This window comes from Delphinapterus leucas, chromosome 11 (assembly GCF_059928025.1).
Source record: "Delphinapterus leucas isolate spDelLeu-1000000601 "Yukka" chromosome 11, BTC_Dleu_Yukka2, whole genome shotgun sequence".
Lineage (NCBI taxonomy): Eukaryota > Metazoa > Chordata > Mammalia > Artiodactyla > Monodontidae > Delphinapterus > Delphinapterus leucas.
The window spans coordinates 3712045-3727128 of record NC_143139.1 but is presented as its reverse complement, the minus strand read 5'-3'; the positions used below and the strand labels follow the sequence as shown (position 1 = coordinate 3727128).

General features: G+C 55.3%; 1 protein-coding gene across 1 annotated transcript; it reads left to right on the top strand.

Annotated features, from left to right (window-relative positions):
• Positions 1-118: 118 nt before the first annotated feature.
• Positions 119-5260, top strand: TEX52 (testis expressed 52). Its single transcript, XM_022577082.2, is given in 4 exon segments — positions 119-190; positions 1482-1797; positions 1800-2031; positions 4895-5260. Coding segments are annotated over 4 exon segments (909 nt in total). The 3' UTR covers positions 5184-5260.
• The last annotated feature ends 9824 nt before the right edge of the window (positions 5261-15084 follow it).

Below are 15084 nucleotides of genomic sequence, written 5' to 3'. Positions count from 1 at the left end.
GGGTCTCCTCCCTGCGTCTCCACCCAGGAAGCATCACCATAGCAACCCCAGCAGCAAACAATGCTGGCAAGAAGGTCTTCCCTACAAAGCTGCCCCTCCTGCAGGGAAGCCCAGGAAAATGGCCAGCAACATGCAGAGATCGCCCAGGGGGCAGCGTGACCCGGCCCGCATCAGAGAACCTTTCCTGAAGGCGGTGGGCGGGGCCGCATCTCTGCAGCTGCCTTTCTGTACCACACTGGGTGAGGGGCTGTCCCCAGCCCCACCCCCCGCCTGCCCCCTGCCCGCCCTGGGGTGGGCCATGCTTTCTCCCGGGCAGCAGAGCTCCGGGCCCTCCTATGACCCTGTGAACACGAAGCTCAGGGCAGAGGAGAGGAAATGTCTGGTTATGACATCCAGACCCACCCCCGGGGTGTGCATGTAGACATGACTTAGGGGACTGGGCCCAAGCAACAGGTGAGTTTTGGGGATCAGAAAAGTCCTAGCGGCTTCCCTGGTGGCGCAGTGGTTGGGAATCCGCCTGCCGATGCAGGGGACACGGGTTCGTGCCCCAGTCCGGGAAGATCCCACATGCCGTGGAGCGGCTGGGCCCGTGAGCCATGGCCGCTGAGCCTGCGCGTCCGGAACCTGTGCTCCGCAACGGGAGAGGCCACAACAGTGAGAGGCCGGCGTACCGCAAAAAAAAAAAAAAAAGAAAAAAGAAAAGAAAAGTCCTAGTGGGAAGCAGAGGCATTTGGAGGAGCCTGGTGTCCTGAGTGGCACAGACTCGGTGCCAGCTCTGCTGCCCTCACTGTGTCGTGGGCAAGTTATTCACCCTCACGTGCCTTGCTTCTTGCATCTTTGAGATGCAACAAGAACACTTACTTGCAAGGTGTGAGGGTTAAATGAGATGAGGATAAGTATTTCGCAAAGTGTCAAGTATATATCTGCCACTGTCTATTTCACGGGGGGTGGAGGGGCGCCAGAAAGGAAAGGAACCCACAGCTGGATGCTTCCTACACGAGGGGGACGCACCAATGACAGAGCAGCGGGGGACGGGAGGGGCCGGGGCAGAAAAGCTCCAGCCCCATTCCCTGGAGAATGGTTTCCCTTCTGCACTCTGCTTGGAAGGGGCGTTTTCCCCCACACTACCTCAGGTCCAGTGTGCCTGGAGAGAAGCGCCAGACCCCAGGCAGGAACGGGGGCCCCAGGATGGGGGGATGGTGAAGGCAGGGTGAGGAGAGGGAAAATGTCAGCTGAGGAAAGAGCCTGGGAAAACACAACCTGACAGATGGACAGAGGACAGTCTATGAGGATGCGTGCAAATCATACCAAGTGGCCACGCACTCTGGGCAAGAACCGAGAAAACGTCCCGTCCCACCGCCCCCCCACTGCCCCCCGGCCACCTGGTCCTGATGAGAATCTGGGTCTGGAGGCCGCGGGCAGCTTGTCCGCTCCAGCCGAGGAGAGGCAGAGGGCTCCCAGGCTCCCTTGTCTCTCCCTAGATGGTCCACGCCCACGAGACCCTCCCGACGCCCCGCACGTGGGCTCAACGCGAGTTCGTCCTCCCCAGGGAGTCCTCGAAGCTGCCCGGCCTCACCCGGCAAGCCAACCACCAGCTGGCCCTGAAGCTGCCACCCTGCATGGAAATGAAGGCCAAGGTGCGTCATCGACTGGCCTGCCCCTGGAAGGATGCGGCCCAGCACACCTGGGGCTTCCACACGTGGCTGCATGTGGGACGTCTGCCGGCCACCTTCCCCGCCAGACCTGACAGGCCCTATGACAGCAACGTCTGGCACTGGTTGACGGATTCCAGGGCCCACCGCCACCCCCAGCAGAGCCCCCGGTGCCCCCTCCGTCCTGGATGAGTCAAAACAGCTTTCTGACCTTCATCTCCTGTACTCCTCTCTTTCTGGATGCACAGAGGAGGTACCAGGTGATTCTCAGGACAATGAAGGAGCTGAGAGAGGTGGGGAAGCTCACGCTGAGGAGTGAGGTCAGGGCATCCCTGCTCGATGCCAACGTCAATGTCCTGCCCCCGAAGAACTTCAAGAAGTAAGAGGAGCTCCCTCCTTGGGGAGCCCACCCAACCCACCCGTGCCCAGGGGACCCCTCCCTCTTTCCGATTCCTCTTTCTGACGTCTTACCGTCCCTCCTCTGGTCACCTGAAAACTCAACTCTGTCCAAATGCAGCTGGAGGGACCGGGTGGAGGCCAGGGAATGACAGGGGAGGGACTTGATTACTTAACGAAAATGTAGGGGAGACAACTGTGTATTGATACTTGATGCCTGCCAGGCCCCAGGGATACAGAGAAATGTCATTCAGTCCCTGCCCTCAAGGAGCTTCTGAAAGGCAGGTACCGACACACGTGCACAGAAAGACAGCTCTCAACACCAGCCCACGTGTGCCAAGTGCCCAAAGCGTGAGACAGACAACGGGTGTTGTGAGGACATCAATTATTAATAGAAAGAGCCGAGAGCCAGAGGCAGAAGCTTGGATTAAACTCCAGACTGTGTCACTTTGGCAAATTGCTTAGTTCTTCCAGACTCAGTTCCACGGTTGCTGAAAGATGGGTGGGGAAGGGGAAAGTGGTAAGTGCCGTGCCCACCTCACTGCGTGAAGATAAAGTGGGTGAATGGATACATAAAATCACCATACCAAACACAGACGTTATTACAGGAATTCAGAAGAGGGAGGGGTGGGTGTCATCTGGAGCACCGCCCCAGGAAGGCTTCGTGAGGCGGGCTAGAGGGGTAGAGGCTGGGAGGGGAGGAAGGCTTTGGAAGCGTCGAGAGGAGGGGTGGCTGGTGTGAGCAGAGGCAGGAGTGTGGAGGGACTCTCCCTCACTGCCCATCGTGGGCATGCACGGGTCGTCTCCACTCCGCTGCCCTCTAGGCTCTGGGCGTGGGTGGCAGGAAACAGGGAGAGGAATGCAAAGCGTGTCTCAAACTCCAATCCCATTGACAGAAGCCCCAAGGGACTGGAGTGGGAGGCTGCGGAGGTGTTTAATCTTTAAAAGAAAAAGCCAACAGTTGGTGATTTTGAGAGACGATTACTAGGACCTCGACTTCTCTCTGCTGTCTTGCAACGCTGACCACTGACAGCTACTCCGTACTAACTCTGGACACACGGACGTGGGGAAGACTCAGATCGCTGCTCAAACACCTCACAGCCAAATGGTTCTAATCACTTTACTATATTACTTAATCCTCCCACTACTCCCTGAATAGAAACTACTATTATCAACCCCCTTTTACAGATGGGGCATCTGAAACACAGAGAGGTCGAGTATCTTGCCCAAGTTTGCTCAGCCAGTAAGAGCAGAGCTGGGATTTGAACCCAGGGAGCACAGCTCCAGGGCTTCATTTTTTTTTTTTTTTTTTTTTTTTGCGGTACGCGGGCCTCTCACTGCTGTGACCTCTCCCATTGCGGAGCACAGGCTCCGGACACGCAGGCTCAGCGGCCATGGCTCACGGGCCTAGCTGCTCCACGGCATGTGGGATCTTCCCGCACCGGGGCACGAACCCATGTCCCCTGCATCGGCAGGCGGACTCCCAACCACTGCGCCACCAGGGATCCAGGGCTTCATTCTTAACCACCACACTCCACCTCCCCTCCTGTCGGACCCAGGAATCAGACAAGTTCACAGCCAACATAATGCTCTATAAAGGTAGCAGGAGAGAAATACAGTATCATCCACAGAGAGCTCAGCCCAGTGCTCGGTGCACAGGGAATATGTGTGTATGCTGGCAGAAGCAGCCAGGCCCTGGGAGTCGAACAGAACTAGGCTGGAATCTACCATCGCAAACTTGCGACACAACTTCAACATTCTTAAATTCCTTGAGCTTCACTTTCCCCAGGTGTGTATTGGAGATGTACCTGGTACCTTTCGGGGTATGGTGTCTGGCAGGGAGAAGGGGCTCAATAAATCATCTCTGTGCGAGAAGGTCCTGGTTTCGCTGGCTTGCTGCTGTAGCCCGCCCCTGGAGCAGGAATAAAGGAGGAGGTGGCATTGGAGCTGGACCTTGAAGGGCACGTGAAGTCCACCAGGTGGCAGCAAGAGAGAGAGGGGAGGCCCGCCCAGTCTTGTGGCCCCTGCGGAGCAGCTCTGGAGGGGCTTCAGATGAACCCCGTCTAGGAGATGAGACAGCACATTCTGAGCAAGAGGACCACACAAGGCTTCCAGACGCTCATGATCATGGGGAAGCAGGACATTTACCTGCAAACCCCGCCTCCCTCCAGTCCGACAGTACGTTAGAATCACCGGGCCCACTTCAGAAAAATGTTGAGGTTTGAGCCCCACCTGGGAGAGTCTCACTTGCTTGGCCTGGGGGAGACCCCAGGCACCAGTGTTTCTAAAAAGCTCCCCAGGGTGATTCTAACATGCAGCCAAGCCTGCGAACCTCTGATCAGCAAACGGGAGGATACCTGCTGGGCCAGGGCAAAGCACGTTGAACGATTTGCCAGTATTCAACCCTGTTGTACGAAAAGTGGACTTCCCAGTGTTGAACCAAATACCGCAGGTCTGCAGAAGATCGAGCCGTGAGACCGGTGTCGCAGGGCAGCAGGGCAGAGTAGGAAGGGCTCCTGGACTGCGTTTGTGGAGAAGGTGGGGCTTGGAGGACAGCTAGAATCTGGACGACCCCCTTACAGGCTGCGTGTCCGAAGGATGGAAGATTGACCCACCAGATAACATGATTTCACCAAGCCTAATGCCAAAACGCACACACAGGGTGCAGGCCGTTGGGCACAGGTCAGTATCCAGGTGGGGAGAAAGCTGGAAGGGGCCTCCACAGCCTGATGGCTGACAGCTGGTGGAAGGCAGCATCTCCTCCCCTTCCGCCCCCTCCATCATGCCTAGGTCTGTCCTTTGACCTCTGTCCTCTCCACACCCCTTCCCCCCCACCCCCCCGACAGGTACCGGCACATCTCAGCTGGTGGAAGGTGTGAGCCTGGAGGCCTCCAGCTCATGCCCAACCCACTTCCCAGTGATTTCGCCAGGAGCTGGCCCTGCCCAAACCCGCTGCCTCATTACCGGGAGAAGACGGTCAAGTTGGCCTTGCTGCCCAGGGCGCCTCTGAGTCAGGACCTGGTGAGGAGTCACCAGACCCTGCTAGTGGACCGGGTGGTCTTGCCCCTCCATTATCTCTCCAGGGCCCATCCTGGCAAAACCTTAGCGAGAAGGAGAAGACCTGGACACATCTAGAAGAGCCTCCAGATGGGTGGAGACCGCAGTGGGCATACAGACCCCCAAGCCCTTGTGTTCTCAACCAAGGTACCTTCAGCAAGAAGGCTTGGGTGGCTGAAGGGTGCGGGCTTCTGCAGAACCGAGCCTCTGCACCATCCTCCCAACTTCATCTGTACCCCAGGCTCCTGAAGATTCTACTGAAAGTCTAATTTGTTCTGTCACCCTTGGAGGACCCCTCGCGGCAGGTAGGAGCACGGGTGTGGTGGGGAGAGCAGAGGGGGATCCAGTTCCTGCAGACCTGCTGAGGAGTGGGGAGGGAGAAGGGGTGTGTGTGTGTGTGTGTGTGTGTGTGCGCGCGTGCGTGCATGAGTAGGTGTGGAGGGGGAGAGGCGCTGTAAGACATGTGGCTCTCGTAACCCATTTGGAATAAGACTGGGATTGGTCAGGATACAGGAAGCTTCTCCCTGGACAATTTGACGTCTGGACAAATCTCAGAAGCAAGTCTGCTGGGCTGCAGGTCCCACACAGGGTTTGGGGGAGCAGAGGTCAGGCCAAGGCTGTGCTGGAGGATGGAGAGTCAGGTCTGAGGAAGGCTGCCCAGGCCTCGGTGGAGGGACAGCAGCAAAGTGGAGACTCAAGGTAACGGTGGGAGCAGTCACCCCAGAGCATCATCTTGGACCTGGGCCTGTGCTGCTGCTGACCCCTCGTGCCGCAGCTTTGCACTGGGGGGTAGCGGCAGAGACACGTGGCCTCAAGTGGAGGCAGGTAAAGCGCGTGGGTCCGCAGGGTGCTGGCCGGCTGGGGCGGAGAGTGGAGGGGGAGGGGCAGCGGGGAGTGGCCAGAGAGGGAGAAGCTGCAGGTGGGGCCCACCTCACCTCCCCTGGCCCCTGGCCCACGCCATGTCGGTGACCTTCCCCATCGGGGCTTCTCTTGGCCTCTGCCCACTGCCCTCTTTGCCCACTTTCCTCAAGCTGTCAGCACCTGGGAGTCAAACACCACTGGGGCTCCAGCCCTGGCGTAACCACTAACCAGCTGTGTGCCCTTTGGGAGGGTCCTTTTTCCCCTCAAGCTCTCAGCTTCCTCCTCTGCACAGCGGGAGCCACTAGGGCAAAAATAAATGGAATAAATAAAAGAAACAAGTGACGCGCCTGCAAAGTGCCTGGCACAGCGTCGGCCCTCCGTACCTGCAGCTGTCAATCATTACCTGTAGAATAAAAGTAATAAGTGGGTGGGACACGATTCAGCCTTATGGAGGAGTGAAGCACTGACACACGCAAAAATGTGGAAGAACCTCGAAAACATGAGTGGACGACTCCAGACACAAAAGGGTGCATATCGTAGGATTGCATTTCTAGGAAAATTCCAGAGGAGGTGAATCCCTAGAGACAGAAGGTGAATCGGTGGTGGCCAGGCGCTGGGGAGGGGGATGGGGGCTGAGTGCTTCATGGGTACAGGGTTTTCTCTTGGGGCGGATGAAAATATTTTGGAGCTAGATAGAAGTGCTGCTTGCACAACATCATGAGTGAACAAGATGCCACTGGATTGTACAATTTAACATGGTAAATGCTGGACTTCCCTGGCGGTCCAGCGGTTAAGACGCCATGCTTCCAATGCAGAGGACGCGGGTTCGATCCCTGGTCGGGCAACTAAGATCCCACGTGCCACAGGGCAACTAAGCCCATGGGCCACAACTAGAGAGAAGCCTGTGCACTGCAACAAAGGACCCCACGTTGCCACAACTAAGACCCAATGTAGCCAAACATAAATAAATAAATATTTTTAAAAGGTAAAAAGATGGTAAATGTTATGTGAATTTCACCTCGATTAAAAATAATTATATAGGGCTTCCCTGGTGGCGCAGTGGTTGAGAGTCCGCCTGCCGATGCAGGGGACAAGGGTTCGTGTCCCTGTCCGGGAAGATCCCACATGCCATGGAGCGGCTGGGCCTGTGAGCCATGGCCGCTGAGCCTGCGCGTCCAGAGCCTGTGCTCCGCAACGGGAGAGGCCACAGCAGTGAGAGGCCTGCGTACCGCAAAAAAAAAAAAAAAAAAAAATTATATAAATAGGGTATGTATAGAGAATTTCCAAAATTCCTTCTAGTTCCAAATCTACAATTCCACCATGGTCCTTCTCCTGGCCGCCTCTTCCTGTGGTGGGGTGGCCCACAGCCAAGGGAGGAAGGAGAGTTTCCCAAGCTCTCCAGGGGAGGGTGGGGCTCGGGGAACGGGCGTTCTCCCTGCTCTGGATCAGGAGTGACGGTGGAAAGGAGGAGGTCCCTTGACTCTGATCCTGGCATGTCAGAGTGGGGAAGGCCTCTGGGAAACAAGCGTTTGGATGGTAAACCGAGGCCCAAGGCCGAGGCAATTTGCTCCGGGCCACAAAGCCAGGTTGTCCTTGCCCTCCTGGTACAGCCAGGGCTCCGGGGCCTGTGCTGTCATCCTGCTTCTCAGACTACTTGCCCATCATGCCTGGGTTTTGTCACCTCCAGCAAGAGAAGCCCAGGGCACACTTAGAGGGTTAATAGGAAGTTCTGGGGAGTGAGACAGAGGAGAAAGCCTCCCACTCTCTAGCCCGGAGCTGGGAGGGAGGGTAGGGGGGTGAGCTGCGCTTCCACAGACGCCTGCCATGCAGACCCAGACCTCCTCCCCCCGGCTGCTGGCCTCACGAGGGACTTCCGCCCCCGCCTCCACCCTCGGCTCTGCTCTCTGGGTGGCGGCCTCCTTCCTGCTGGCAGCACTGCCAGGGGCTCCCTTGTCCATCGCCAGCCAGAGATGCAGAAGCAGGATTCCTGGAATTCCTGAACTCCACCAGGCCATGGAGCTCTGGGGATAACAGCCTCCGTAGGTCCTCCTGGGCCTGGGGTCTTCAAGGCAACCCTCAGCCCAGCCTGCCCGCAGCCATGGGTATCACCCCTCCCCCATCTGCTCAGATATGGAGTCCTCGGAAGCCTCTGCGGGGGGCTGGGGGACCCCTGCAGCCTGGGCCCGCCTTCAGGACCTACTCTCTCACCGCAGCTTTCTCAAGCAGATCTGAGAGGGAAGCAGGGCTGGAGCCCGCTTGCCCCATGCCTCGCACCCCTCCCCAGGGCACCCCCGTGCTCTGCTGAATGACACCAGCTTCAGGACACGAATTGATCCCAGCACAGAGGTTTCAGAGCTGCTTCTGGGTCCTCCCCTCCCCTCTGCAGCCTCCCTCTCCCTTAGCCAGGCTCCGGCTGAGTGGGCAACTGAGACCAAGTCAGGTTGCTGAACCACTAGGGCCTCAGGAAGGGCTGGGGCCCATAAGGCTGGAAGCTGGGGGGCTGGGGGCCCCTGGGGGAGACGCAGAGACAGCCAATCATGACCTTCAGTCTCCATCTCACCCGCCCGACTGCAAAGCTGTCCCATCTAATTGCCATGCCTCAGAAAGCCCTGCCACTGGGGACTTCCCTGGTGGTCCAGCAGTTAAGACTCTGTGCTCCCAATGCAGGGGAGCCGGGTCTGATCCCTGGTGGGAGAACTAGATCCTGCGTGCTGCAACTAAAGGCCCGCATGCCGCAACTAAAGATCCTGCATGTCACAACCAAAGACCTGGCACAGCCAAATAAATAATATGAAAGAAAGGAAGGAAGGAAGGAAGGGGAGAAAGGAAGGAAGGAAGTCCCGCCGCTGCTCCGCGACGACAAGTCAGAGCACGATTCCCTGCCCAGGCCGCCCAGACCCACCTCTGGCCTCCCCGGGACGCACTGGCCTTTTGTTTCACCCCGCACTGACCCACCTGCTCAAGCCCTTTGCCTTGTTGCGTCTCTTCCACCGCTGAGCTTCTGCTGGTCGTGCTGTCCCCTGAGCCACATCACTTACTCTTTTCATTACACAGTATACATAATCGCTGTTGCCGGTTTATCGTTATATTTAGTGGTTCCTGTGGCTCTTCACGGAGTTGCCCATCTCATGTTAGTCTCAAGCCAACACACTGTCTGTGGGTCCCAGGGCAGAACCTCCCAAAGGCCCACCTGGAAGACACAGCTGCTGTATCCTGGCATTGTTCAAATTCCAAGGCAGGGTTTGGATGTGTGGCTTCCCCTAGGCCACCATGGTTTCCACTGGATGGTCACTGAGCACTGACATGAGACAGCATGACAGGCTTCCCGGACAACAGTCAGTAGCTTCTTTAGCAGGAGCATCACTAGAGAGTGGTGTCAGGGGTGCCCAGGGCAGGCCTGGGGCTTAGGCCAGGAGGAAAGGGAAACGGAGGTAGATGGAAGCAGGAAAGGAAGTCGCTAAACACAAGACGGGGGGAGAGAAATGCTGAGGCCAGAGGGAGGGCGAAGCAGGATCCCCGCTGGCACTCGACGTTCAGGATGTCTGGAAGCAGGTGGGCAGCTTTGCCAGAGTCCCGAGGGCACTTGCAGGATCAAGATTTGGGTGCAGGGCCCAGGGGTGGGGGTGAAGGGGGCTGGCAAATGAGTCCCATGGGTACCAGGGAAAGGGGAGGAGTAGAAAGGGGTCTGGAGTGACCACCTATGCCGTCAGCCGGATCCTGGAAAAATCAGGTGGGCGCTCACCAAGCTGGTCTAGTGTCTCAACACCTGAGTCGTTGGTGGTAATAGCGCGTTTCCTCTTGTGTGCTGGAATCCTGCTGGACAATTCAGCCAACGAACTTTGTGTATAAGAAGAGAGAGAAGGGAGCAAAAACAAGCAAACAAACAAGACCCTGCCCTTATAAAGCCTAAGACCCGGTGGGAAGATGGACAAGTCAACAATTTTAAATAGTGTGAGAAGTAAGGTAGGAGATGCCTGACCCAGGTGTACTATGAGAGCAGAGGGGAGAGGCAGCTAGGTCAGAGCCTGTGTGTGTGTATGTGTGTGTGCGCGCGTGTGCACACGCTCACGCAAGAACACTCCTGTATACGTGAATGTCAGCTCCCAGATAACAGCAGGCAGGCACCCGGGACACGCTGTGTGCTGGGCAAGGGGTTGCAAGCTCTTAATGAACCAGCCCGCCTAATCCCCCCAACACGATGAGGCCCCACGTGCTCTCCATTCTACAGACGAGTCAACTGAGGCCCCTAGAGCTCTTAACCAGCTTGCTGTTGGGCTTCTCATTCATACTTCACAGAGATTCTGCAGATGACACGTTATTTCAGTTTTACAGGTGAGAAAGTGGATTCCAAACGATTAAGCACTCCGCCCAAAGTCACCCAGCTAGTAAGTGAGCTGGGAAACGTGACCAAGCTTGTCCGAATCCAACGTCCTGCGTCTGGTCTGCTTTCATCAATAGACACAAGTGCTCCGCCGCCTTTCTGTGTCTTGGTGTTTTGTTCTGTTCTGTTTTTCGGTCACGCCACGCGGCTTACGGGATCTCCTTTCCCTGACCAGGGATTGAACCTGGGTTATGGCAGTGAAAGCCCGGAATCCTAACCACTAAGCCACTAGAGAACTCCCTGTGCCTTGGTTTTGCCACCCATGAAATAGGAGCAAAGCATCCTAGTCTCAAATGTAAAAAGTGGTCCTGGCGCAGGGCTTCCCTGGTGGCGCAGTGGTTGAGAGTCCGCCTGCCGATGCAGGGGACACGGGTTCGTGCCTCGGTCTGGGAAGATCCCACGTGCCGCGGAGCGGCTGGGCCCGTGAGCCATGGCCGCTGAGCCTGCGCATCCGGAGCCTGTGCTCCGCAACGGGAGAGGCCACAGCAGTGAGAGGCCCGCGTACCGCAAAAAAAAAAAAAAAAAAAAAAAAAGTGGTCCTAGCCTGGCAGTCTTTGGAAGGTCTACCTCTTTGGGGTGGAGGTAGGGTGAAAAATTTCAAAACTGGCCCTGGCCTTCTAGGACCCTTGCTGGAGAATTGTGGAAAACAGCTTCATTCCTGTCTTAAGCAGATCTGATAAGGCCAGAGGAGAAAGCCTGAAATAGAGCTGGCTGGCCTCACCCTCTGTGGGATCAAGGGTGCTGTTTGTCTAGCTGTGAATAACCCATTCTATGGGGAATATCCTGGGAATTTCCTTATGTGGCAGGGCTGGATGATTTCACTACATCAGATGAACTCTCCTCTCCGTCCCTAATATCAGTGACAAGAAATGGCACAATTTCACTTTCTTCTTAAAAAGAAAATGTGAAAGATATTTAAAGGCATGGAAGGTTATTACAAGGAAGGTGGGAACCAGTTCATCTCCATCTGTACTGAGGTTTGGACAAGAGGGCAGGGATTTTGAATACAGCGACAGGGGTTTAGATTAGACATAAAGAAGAACTTCCTGATGAGGTGGAGGGATGCTGGAATAGATTATGCCAGGTTCCAGGGAACAAGCTGTGAATCTATCTAGACCAGTGCTGTCCAAGAGAAGTATAATGGAGCCACACATGCAACTTTAAATTTTTTAGTTGCCATATTAAAAAAGTAAAATTAAACAGGTGATGTTAATTTTTATAATACATTTTCCCCCCAAAAAAGAAAAAGGGACTTCCCTGGTGGTCCGGTGGTTAAGAAAGACTCTGCGCCACCAATGTGGGGGGCACGGGTTCGATCCCTGGTCAGGGAGCTAAGATCCTGCATGTCACTGCCACACTGCATGGCCAAAACAAAAACAAAACAAGCAAAGAACCAAACAAAACAAAAAGCACGTTTTACTGAACCCAACAGATCCAAAATATTATCAATATAAATAATGTAATCAACATAAAAATAATTAATGAGATATTTCACGTTGCTTTTGGTATTGTTTTCAAAATCCAGTACGTATTTTACACCTATAGGACATCTCAGTTCAGACCGGCCACATTTCCACTGCTCAATAACCATGTGTGGCCAGTAGCCATGGCATCAGTCAGCACAAGCCTGGAATCACTAATGACTGACACCCCATGGCAGATATGAGATGTAGTCTGGTTTTACCTCAAGGCAGAAGGTTCTCCAGAAGACCTGAGGGCCTATGAGGGTGAAGGCCAAGAAAGCGGTATCTCCTGGAGCCCTCTCAGCCTTCCTTGTTGCTGGAAACACAAAGACCCGTCACCCTCTGACAGTTCCAAGAACCCACTAGGCAGGGCTCTGGGTTCCCTTTCAGTAGAGGAAACCCTGACCCCTCAGGTCTGTCAGATGCAGGGCTTGGTGACTTGTTAACCCCAGTGAGTTAACGCTGTCCGGGGGAGCAAGGAAAAGGGTTCCGTCCTGGGTGGATGAGTAGCTCTGTTCTCTCCACGTCTTGCTGGTGTGAATGACTGGTCATGGGGTGCGGGGGAGCCGGGCCGGACAGGGGGGATGGAGATCTACCCCGTCTGGGGTGCAGTGTGGGAACGTCAGCCCAGGCCCAGGCTAGCCCATCTTGCCCCCGTCCGCGGCATCTCCTCCAGGTACCAGCATGGCCCTCCACCTCACCTTGTTCTCATCCTGCACGATGTCATCTGTCCCCTCCCCCCACACTGCTCTCCCCTGCTCTGTCCCCCGGCACTCAGCACTACCCAACATCATAAATGGTCTAGAGTCTGCCTTTCTCTTTTGGATGTGAACTCCATGGGGGCAGAGGTTCCGTCCGACTCCCCACTGTACCCCCAGGGCCTCGCTCAGTGCCTGACACACACAGTAGGGGCTCCAAAAATATCTTTTGACTGACTGAAAGGAAAACTTGTTATAATTCAGAGGAGGACCAAAGCAGTGAGGGAGCCGTATCTCACACTTCCATTTTTTTCTCACAAAATTTCTCACTTTGGATCCATTCGCTTCAACATCGACGTGAACCGCAAGATGAAATAAACGAGAAAAGTTACAGATATTTCCCAAGTGTCTCGGAAAGGAAGACCTCCAGTCCTTCTCTTCCTAAGAATGCAGGTGGTTTAACCTTCCTGAATACCGTCCTGGGGAGTTTTCTCCCTACGTCTCACGATTAGAGCTCAGTGTAGTTATTCCTTGTGAACGAATCGGTTTGTTGAACTACACAACGGTTACGTTAGAAAACGATGAGGGGAAGGAAGAGAGGTGAGTTATTGGCAAAGACACAGACAATCCAGCCGAGGATATAAATGGGCCACAAAACATTCCCCGGCATTCTGACAAAGAAGAGGTCAGAGCTCTGTATTGCCAGAACGTTCCCCTCGCAAGAGCTCCCTGCAACTTGGGGGAAAGCACAGATTAACAAAGGAAGCAGCCAAGGAACACAAAAAGCAAGAGTCTCCTTACCCCTGAGCGTGTGGGATGATGAGACAGCAAGCGAGACAATATTAGTCTGAGTCACAGACACGGGGACCAGCTGGGCCTCTTCTGCAGTGCATTCCAGAGGATGGCATTTCCTGAGCACAGCTGGTTCCCAGGCCTTCTCAAACCCACTGGAAAAGAGGTGATGCTGTCCCCAAGCTCACCCCATCCAAACCGCAAACACCCAGGTCTCCCTTCTACACCATAGGAGCACCTGCTCTCCCCTTGGGCGCAGTCCACGTGCTGGGACACCCATCCGGGTGGTCAGCCCGGCCCGAGGCAACGTGGCTAAGTGGCCAAGAGTTGCTTCATTCTTGTTCACCGACAGCGGCACTCCTCCAGAGAGTGCATTAATAAAGGACTCTTGGAGATCTTGAAGACTTTTCAAACCTAAGGAATGGCTGGCTGAGAATAAGGTTGGAGGAGATGCCTTTTGGCATGGGGCCTGCCTGGCATCCTGGTACACAGGGCACTGGCTGATCGGGCAGCACACGTGGTTAATCCTACTGAAACAACCAGGGAACCCAGGACATGGCAGTGGGTCCTCTTCGACCTCTATCCCAGGCAAATACGCAGGTAATAGGTGTCAAGGCACAGGGGTGGAAGGGAGCTGGAATATTCCACTGAAACTGACTCTAAAGGAAGCCAGGATCAGGGGGTGCTGAGCTCGGTAAGTGGAATCACACTAGTGTTTGGTTTTCAGTCCACGTTTACCTTCTACATCGTGCTCTCGCTTCGGCATAACGGAGACCGAGCAGGACTCGGGAGACAGAACCGGAGGCTTTGATTCCTAGCTCTGCCACCCGATACCTGAATCTGGGGCGAGTTTTCTAAGTCTTGGTGTTTTCCCTTCCTGGGGCTGCTGTAAGAAAGCACCGCAACCTCGGCGGCTTAAACAAGACAAATGTGTTGTCTCACAGTTCCAGAAGCTGGAAGCCCAAGATCACGGTGAGGGCCGTGAGGCTGGATCTGTTCCAGACCTCTCTCCCGCCTGCTGGTGGTTTGCTGGTGACCTCTGACCCTCCTTGTCTTGAGAGGCACGGCCCCATCTTCAGCTTTCATGCTCACATGCTACTCTTCCTGCGTGCATCTCTCTCTGGGTCCAGATTTCCCCCTTTGATAGGGACACAGTCATGCTGGAGTAGGGCTACCCTGATGACCTCATCTTAACTTGATTATCTCTGTAAAGACCCCATCTCCAGATAAGGTCACGTTCTGAGGTCCTGGTGGTTGGGACGTTAACATATGAATTTGGGGGGAACACAACTGAACCCCTACCACTTAGCTAGTTTCCTCTTCTGTAAATGGGGATCATAATACAATTGCAGTGGTTGTAAAATGCCTCAAGAAGGCATGTGGTCCGCAGGAGGCCAGTGGATGTCTGCCTTGTCTGAATGTGCCGGCGCCTCCGAGCCTCCTGGATCAGACCGCGCCCCGGGGAGCAGGGCCCAGGTCAGGACTCACCCTGTGAGTGTCCAGCACATGTCAGCAGAACCGTGGCCAGTGCTTGCTGATGACGGTGAAGACGAAAGGCCGGAGTGAAAAATCTGATGGCAGACATGCCAGGGCTATGAAAATCTGATACCGAGTGTTGGCGAGGACATGGGGCTGAGGACCCCTGGACGCTGCTGGTGGAGTGCACGTTAGTACAAACACTTCGCAGGGCAAGTTGTGTTGAAAGGAAGAAGGTGCATACCTGATGCCCCAGCAATCCCACTCCGAGGTATACACTCTAGAGGAATGCTTACACGTGCGCCCCA